Here is a 9,431-nt window from a genome sequence, read left to right on the forward strand (position 1 = left end):
AACACTATTTTATACCCAGATGTTGGAACTGTGGCTTTCCTGGATATAGACACTATATTGTGATCACTGCATCCAATGGGTGTGGATACAGCTTTAGAACAATGTTCTACAGTATTAGTAAAAATGTGATCGATACATGTGGATTATCTTGTTCCTGTAGTGTTTGTAAACACCCTTGTAGGTTAAATAATAACCTGAACCAGATTACAGGCACTGGCTACAGTGAGAAGCTTCCTCTTGAGTGGACAGCTTGATCAAAACCAGTCAATATTCAAGTCCCCAATAAAGTAGACCTCTCTGTTTACATCACGTACGCTATCAAGCGTTTCACACACATTATTTAGATACTGACTGTTAGCACTTGGTGGCCTATAGCAACACCCCAAAACAACTGGCTTTAGATGAGGCAGGTGAACCTGCAACCACAACACTTCAAATATATATATATTTACTAGGCAATTCAGTTAAGAATAAATAATTATTTACAATTTCTAACTACCTGGACCAATTGCGTATCGCCCTATGGTACTGTCAATCACAGCCAGATGTGATGCAGCCTGGATGTGAACCAGGGACTGTAGTGACCCCTCTTACACTGAAATGTGCATTAGACAACAGTGCCACTCAGAAGCCCAGATAACTTATGAATGACTTATGTACCCCCTTCAAGTAAAGAGTTAACGAATCAACCTGCCATGTTGGCCATGAAGAAAGATAACACACAAAATATTATCTTCTGAAAATTAAATAAAGCAGACGTCACACATTTTGACAGTTTGATATTTTTTGTCCAGCTCTCGTCTCCCTCATCATCAACTTGTCTTCCAGAAGGTGGACTCCTGCTACCAGTTTCTCTATAGAACAACGTGTGAGATGATTAGTGAAGTCAGGTCTGGTGCTTGGTTGGAACTAAACCCTGCAATACCTATTCACTCCAGGACAAGGGTTAAAGTCCCTGAACTGACAGAATGTGATCTTATATAACTATATAGAGTCTGTAGACAGTCTTTAGATACAGAATCAACCATATAAATATAGTTAGGAAAATATGAATAGTTATAAGGACTATATATTACACAGCTACATGTGTGTTGATATCTCCTTTGGTTATTGTCATAATGTCATGTGTTTGTTTCCGTGGGTCCAAATCTTAATTCCATCAGCCTCACCATATATAAAGTGTTTTCAACAACATTTACAAGACTGTTATAGTACTTAATGTTCAACCTTTTTGTTCTCAGAAGATGCAGGGGAACAGGAAGGCCATGGTCTTTCTGTAATGCAGTGTTAATGTCAGTGTAATAAAACCTAATAAAGACAGAAATACCAACAGTAATGATGGAGACAGTAGTGTTGCGCTATGGTGAACTTTAATGAACTGTGTAGAGAGAGAGATGGACAGAGAGAGAGATGGACAGAGAGAGGGGGATGGACAGAGAGAGATGGACAGAGAGAGAGATGGACAGAGAGAGAGGGATGGACAGAGAGAGAGATGGACAGAGAGAGGGAAAGAAAGAAAATATACAGTTCTATATTTCCAACATACAGACAGTGTACACTATTAGTATCCATACCGACAGTGTACACTATTAGTATCCATACAGACAGTGTATACTATTAGTATCCATACAGACAGTGTACACTATTAGTATCCATACAGACAGTGTATACTATTAGTATCCATACAGACAGTGTACACTATTAGTATCCATACAGACAGTCATTGGTCTCAGCATTTGTGTTGGCAGTGATACAACGGTAACATCTGTTGACCCATTTATTGTTTTCCTTGAATCTGACACAGCGATATAAAGGGAGGTATCCATCTATTCTCCTGAAGGAGTCAAACACCTGCTGCTTAGTCGGTTTGGTCACTTCTGGATGGTAATTTGTAGGGTCCCAAACCGAGGAGAAGACAAAGGCCTTCCGGTTGGCGTTCCAGCCGTTGAAGACGGTCATGAAGGGGAGAATGCTGGTTGCTCCATCAGGGAAGTTGCATCTCTCCAGGCAGGGAGAGTAGGTGGAGAAGAAGACGATGCAGTCATTTGGCTTTGCTGCTGTTAACAGAGTCTGCATTTTGCTGGGGTTGGTTTTATCATGCCCCAAGAGAAGGTACTCAGCATGGAAGGTGTCAGGTATGGCTGCGATGAGCCGGTCTCCTATGTAGACACTATAATGCTGAAGTGTGTTCTGGACAACCTGAGGTTGCACGCCTACATCAAAGATCGCTCCATTTTGGGTGCACTGCTGTTGGGTGAGTAAGACAGCCATGGCATACTGGTGGTTCTCCAGGCCGTACCTGAACAACAACAGGAGACAGAAGAGACAGAACACAGAGGATCAGAAACATTACAAACACACAGGAGACAGAAGAGACAGAACACAGAGGATCAGAAACATTACAAACAGACAGGAGACAGAAGAGACAGAACACAGAGGATCAGAAACATTACAAACACACAGGAGACAGAAGAGACAGAACACAGAGGATCAGAAACATTACAAACACACAGGAGACAGAAGAGACAGAACACAGAGGATCAGAAACATTACAAACACACAGGAGACAGAAGAGACAGAACACAGAGGATCAGAAACATTACAAACACACAGGAGACAGAAGAGACAGAACACAGAGGATCAGAAACATTACAAACACACAGGAGACAGAAGAGACAGAACACAGAGGATCAGAAACATTACAAACACACAGGAGACAGAAGAGACAGAACACAGAGGATCAGAAACATTACAAACACACAGGAGACAGAAGAGACAGAACACAGAGGATCAGAAACATTACAAACAGACAGGAGACAGAAGAGACAGAACACAGAGGATCAGAAACATTACAAACACACAGGAGACAGAAGAGACAGAACACAGAGGATCAGAAACATTACAAACACACAGGAGACAGAAGAGACAGAACACAGAGGATCAGAAACATTACAAACACACAGGAGACAGAAGAGACAGAACACAGAGGATCAGAAACATTACAAACACACAGGAGACAGAAGAGACAGAACACAGAGGATCAGAAACATTACAAACACACAGGAGACAGAACACAGAGGATCAGAAACATTACAAACAGACAGAAGAGACAGAACACAGAGGATCAGAAACATTACAAACACACAGGAGACAGAAGAGACAGAACACAGAGGATCAGAAACATTACAAACACACAGGAGACAGAAGAGACAGAACACAGAGGATCAGAAACATTACAAACACACAGGAGACAGAAGAGACAGAACACAGAGGATCAGAAACATTACAAACACACAGGAGACAGAAGAGACAGAACACAGAGGATCAGAAACATTACAAACACACAGGAGACAGAAGAGACAGAACACAGAGGATCAGAAACATTACAAACACACAGGAGACAGAAGAGACAGAACACAGAGGATCAGAAACATTACAAACACACAGGAGACAGAAGAGACAGAACACAGAGGATCAGAAACATTACAAACACACAGGAGACAGAAGAGACAGAACACAGAGGATCAGAAACATTACAAACACACAGGAGACAGAAGAGACAGAACACAGAGGATCAGAAACATTACAAACAGACAGGAGACAGAAGAGACAGAACACAGAGGATCAGAAACATTACAAACACACAGGAGACAGAAGAGACAGAACACAGAGGATCAGAAACATTACAAACACACAGGAGACAGAACACAGAGGATCAGAAACATTACAAACAGACAGGAGACAGAAGAGACAGAACACAGAGGATCAGAAACATTACAAACAGGACAGAAGAGACAGAACACAGAGGATCAGAAACATTACAAACAGACAGGAGACAGAAGAGACAGAACACAGAGGATCAGAAACATTACAAACAGACAGGAGACAGAAGAGACAGAACACAGAGGATCAGAAACATTACAAACAGACAGGAGACAGAAGAGACAGAACACAGAGGATCAGAAACATTACAAACATACAGGAGACAGAAGAGACAGAACACAGAGGATCAGAAACATTACAAACACACAGGAGACAGAACACAGAGGATCAGAAACATTACAAACATACAGGAGACAGAAGAGACAGAACACAGAGGATCAGAAACATTACAAACAGACAGAAGAGACAGAACACAGAGGATCAGAAACATTACAAACAGACAGGAGACAGAAGAGACAGAACACAGAGGATCAGAAACATTACAAACACACAGGAGACAGAAGAGACAGAACACAGAGGATCAGAAACATTACAAACAGACAGGAGACAGAAGAGACAGAACACAGAGGATCAGAAACATTACAAACACACAGGAGACAGAAGAGACAGAACACAGAGGATCAGAAACATTACAAACACACAGGAGACAGAAGAGACAGAACACAGAGGATCAGAAACATTACAAACACACAGGAGACAGAAGAGACAGAACACAGAGGATCAGAAACATTACAAACAGACAGGAGACAGAAGAGACAGAACACAGAGGATCAGAAACATTACAAACACACAGGAGACAGAAGAGACAGAACACAGAGGATCAGAAACATTACAAACACACAGGAGACAGAAGAGACAGAACACAGAGGATCAGAAACACGGGTTCTTTCTGAAACATTAGAAACAGACAGGAGGAGGACACTCCAAACTATTTGAATATATGAATATGTGCACTTTTACTTATGCATAATTTATCCCCACCAACTCATGGACAAAGTTAAGAGAGGTCTGAGATAGTGCCCTCTGTAATTATTGGGACATTGACACAATGTTGTTTTGGCTCTGTACTCCAGAACTTTGGATTTGAAATGATACAATGACCAACTATGAGGTTAAAGTGCAGACTGTCAGCTTTAATTTGAGGATATTTTCATCCATATCGGGTTAACCATTTAGAAATTGCTGCACTTTTTGTACATAGTCCCCTAAAATTATTGGGACAAATTCACTTATGTGTATTAAAGTAGTCAAAAGTAAAGTATTTAGTTCCATGTTCCTGGCACGCAATGACTACATCAAGCTTGTGACTTTTCAAACTTGTTGGATGCATTTCCTGTTTGTTTTGGTTGTGTTTCAGATTATTTTGTGCCCAATAGAAATTAATGGAATATGTTTCTAAACACTTCTACATTAATGTGGATGCTACCATGATTAAGGATAGTCCTGAATGAATCGTGAATAACGATGAGTGGGAAAGTTACCCATCATTATTCATACATGTATCCCCCAAAAATGAAATGTTTCAAATAATGCCTAATGATTCTGTCTAACCGACATTTAGGAGTATTTAGATTATGAATGAACAGAGAAACACCCACCTTCTCATCTCTTGTACCACATGAGCCAAGACATCTGCATTGATAGCATCCACCTTGCCTCCAGGCCAGAGAGACAGCAGAAAGAGAAGGACAACTCTCCTCATAGCTACACACACAGCTGAAACATACAGGAACACACTATATATACTGACATCTGAAACACACAGGAACACACTATATATACACACACAGCTGAAACACACTATATACACACAGCTGAAACACACAGGAACACACTATATACACACAGCTGAAACACACAGGAACACACTATATATACACACAGCTGAAACACAGGAACACACTATATATACACACAGCTGAAACACACAGGAACACACTATATACACACTGCTGAAACACACAGGAACACACTATATATACACACAGCTGAAACACACAGGAACACACTATATATACACACACATCAGAACTACACTATATATATATATATATACACTGACAATACAAAACATTATGAACACCTACTCCTTCCATCACATAGACTGACCATAGACTGACCATAGACTGACCATAGACTGACCATAGACTGACCATAGACTGAACAGGTGAATCCAGGTGAAAGCTATGATCCCTTAATTGTTGTCACCTGTTAAATCCACTTCAGTCAGTGTAGATGATGGGGAGGAGACAGGTTAAGGAAGGTTTTTTAAACCTGGAGACAATTGAGACATGGATTGTGTATGTGTGCCACTCAGATGGTGAAGTGCTTTTAAATGGTAGTAGGTGCCAGGCGAACAGGTTTGAGTGTGTCAAGAACTTCAACACTGCTGGGTTTTTCACACTCAACAGTTTCCTGTGTCTATCAAGAATGGTCCACGACCCAAAGGACATCCAGCCAACTTGACACAACTGTGGGGAGCATTGGAGTCAACATGGGCCAGCATCACTGTGGAACGCTTTTGCCACCTTGTAGAGTCCATGCCCTGACGAATTGAGGCTGTTCTGAGGGTGAAATGTTGATGTAAATTCAGTGTACACTTTTCCTTTGTATGGAGTCTTGGAAATCCCAGCACAAGATGGGCTATAAAGTCCTAATAAAACAACATCAACAATTTTGATGATCAGTAAAGATAACATTAGATATAAGTAAAGTAGAATACACTTACAGAGATCGTAGAAGGCTGGCTTATGTCCTCTAGATTGTAGATGGCTGGCTGATGTCCTCTAGATTGCAGATGGCTGGCTGATGTCTCCTATCCAAGACAAAACAGATGAAGGTTAACTCAAGTTATGGATAACATCTAAAACAAACTTAGACATGTTCATTATTTAAACCAGCAGAACAACAGTCATCACAAGTCGTTCAGAGAGAAGATACTAATTCACCAGGTACCTGTTGAAGGGTTGTTGCTGTGTCCATGTGAGCAGCGCTTTATAGTGGTTTTATATGTTAATATTTATCCAGGGGAAGGGAGGGCAGAGGGAGGGACAGAAGCTGCTGGTATCATTGCCATATTTATCCAGGGAGGGCAGAGGGAGAGACAGGTGATGCAATAGCTATACAGTAAATAGACAGTTATTATTGTCAATACATTTTCTTTTAAATACAATACCAGTCAAAAGTTTGGACAGGTGTGCCTTGTTAAAAGATCATTTGTGGAATGTATTTCCTTCTTAATGCGTTTGAGCCAATCAGTTGTGCTGTGACAAGGTAGGGGTGGTATACAAAATATTTGGTAAAAGACCAAGTCCATATTATGGCAAGAACAGAGAAACGCTTGTGAATTTTTTTTTTCTACTCATTCATTCCCCTTTTAATCTGTCAGGATACCACTTGATAAACAGTAAGATAAGCAATCTTATTGAATTACAAGCTTTTTATCTGAAAATAGGCAGGACAAGGAAGACCCCTGCCACCAGTTTTGGGGTTTCACAACATTTTGTTTTAACAGTGTGTGTAAATAATTGAATGGCACTGCTGCCGGGCATGCTGTGGTTTACATATATATATTTTTAACATTCCATTGGCATCCACCAACCAACTTTTGGGGGATTTGATTTATTTGACCATTTAAAAACACAATTCAGAAAAACAAGTTGTTAAGTAAGTAGCCTGGTTTCTGCTTGATGTACTAGACAGGACAGTAGTCTATCTCAGGGCCTTACCCCCAATCCATCTCTTTCACAGGAGGATGGTGGCACCTTAATTGGGGAGGACGAGCTTGTGGTAATGGCTGGAGCTGAATGGAATCAAATACATGGTTTCCATGGTTTCCATGTGTTTGATGCCATTCCATTTGCTCCGTTCTGGCCATTATTATGAGCCGTCCTCCCCTCAGCAGCCTCCACTGATATCCTTAATACTGGGTGCCAAGCAGAGAAGCATTGGCTCCCATTTTTACAGTTTATTGTTTGACTTGGCCAGGAATCAAACTCCCAACCTTCCAATCTCAGGGTGGACACGAACCATAAGGCCACCGAGTTGGTGGACAAGTGATACACTGCATTTAAATCAATGAGGATAACACAAGAATGTTTTATAACTTATTTTACATGAAGGTCCTCTGTAAATATACATGAATACAAATACATCATTCCAACAGCACCAACAAGGGGGAAACAGTACTAGAAACATTAAAGATGGGAGTGAAATATATAGTGCAGCTTGAGAGGTTTATGACGGTTCCAAAGGATTACTGCACTAGATAACAGGACATGTACTCTGTTTACTTGAGACCCGCCTTCATCCGTGTTCTACAGAATTAAAATGACCTCATTCAAAAAGAAATTCACAATAGTTCCTAGAAATGTTTGCCAAGTAACATCAAGCCACATTGAAAAACCACAAGGGAGGATACACAGCACTCAATGCACACAGTCACTAACTGTTAACACTGTGCTGCTCCCAACATGTTACAGTCACTAACCAGTAACCCTGTGCTGCTCCCAACATGTTACAGTCACTAACTGTTAACCCTGTGTTGTTACCAACATGTTACAGTCACTAACCATTAACCCTGTGTTGTTACCAACATGTTACAGTCACTAACCATTAACCCTGTGTTGTTACCAACATGTTACAGTCACTAACCATTAACCCTGTGTTGCTACCAACATGTTACATTCACTAACCATTAACCCTGTGTGGCTACCAACATGTTACAGTCACTAACCATTAACCCTGTGTTGTTACCAACATGTTACAGTCACTAACCATTAACCCTGTGTTGTTACCAACATCTTACAGTCACTAACCATTAACCCTGTGTTGTTACCAATATGTTACAATCACTAACCATTAACCCTGTGTTGTTACCAACATGTTACAGTCACTAACCATTAACCCTGTGCTGCTCCCAACATGTTACAGTCACTAACCATTAAACCTGTGTTGCTCCCAACATGTTACAGTCAATAACCATTAACCCTGTGTTGTTACCAACATGTTACAGTCACTAACCATTAACCCTGTGTTGTTACCAACATGTTACAGTCACTAACTGTTAACCCTGTGTTGTTACCAACATGTTACAGTCACTAACCATTAACCCTGTGTTGTTACCAACATGTTACAGTCACTAACTGTTAACCCTGTGTTGTTACCAACATGTTACAGTCACTAACCATTAACCCTGTGTTGTTACCAACATGTTACAGTCACTAACCATTAACCCTGTGCTGCTCCCAACATGTTACAGTCACTAACCATTAACCCTGTGTTGTTACCAACATGTTACAGTCACTAAACATTAACCCTGTGTTGCTACCAACATGTTACAGTCACTAACTGTTAACCCTGTGTTGCTACCAACATGTTACAGTCACTAACTTTTAACCCTGTGTTGTTACCAACATGTTACAGTCCCTAACCATTAACCCTGTGTTGTTACCAACATGTTACAGTCACTAACCATTAACCCCGTGCTGCTCCCAACATGTTACAGTCACTAACTGTTAACCCTGTGTTGTTACCAACATGTTACAGTCACTAACCATTAACCATGTGTTGTTACCAACATGTTACAGTCACTAACCATTAACCCTGTGTTGCTACCAACATGTTACAGTCACTAACCATTAACCCTGTGTTGTTACCAGCATGTTACAGTCACTAACCATTAACCCTGTGTTGCTCCCAACATGTTA

At 40.7% G+C, this 9,431-nt stretch overlaps 1 protein-coding gene across 1 annotated transcript; it reads right to left on the reverse strand.

Annotated features, from left to right (window-relative positions):
* Window positions 1-1,351: 1,351 nt before the first annotated feature.
* LOC106611397 (uncharacterized) lies at window positions 1,352-6,700 on the reverse strand. Its single transcript, XM_014211567.3, has 4 exons — window positions 6,679-6,700; window positions 6,452-6,538; window positions 5,322-5,439; window positions 1,352-2,299 (listed from the first exon to the last, which is right to left on the reverse strand). The coding sequence occupies exons 3-4, from the start codon at window positions 5,423-5,425 to the stop codon at window positions 1,702-1,704; spliced, it is 702 nt and encodes a 233-aa protein (XP_014067042.1). The 5' UTR covers window positions 5,426-5,439; window positions 6,452-6,538; window positions 6,679-6,700; the 3' UTR covers window positions 1,352-1,701.
* Between the last annotated feature and the right edge of the window lie 2,731 nt (window positions 6,701-9,431).

The sequence above is a fragment of the Salmo salar genome, chromosome 09, assembly GCF_965601325.2.
Source record: "Salmo salar chromosome 09, fSalSal1, whole genome shotgun sequence".
NCBI lineage: Eukaryota > Metazoa > Chordata > Actinopteri > Salmoniformes > Salmonidae > Salmo > Salmo salar.

Bases quoted from the DNA above. Each gene is read 5' to 3' on its own strand.
- LOC106611397 (XM_014211567.3), bottom strand. From the start codon at position 5,425: ATGAGGAGAGTTGTCCTTCTCTTTCTGCTGTCTCTCTGGCCTGGAGGC. The intron at 2,300-5,321 runs GTGGGTGTTTCT...GTTGTTGTTCAG, and splicing joins GTGGTACAAGAGATGAGAAG to GTACGGCCTGGAGAACCACC.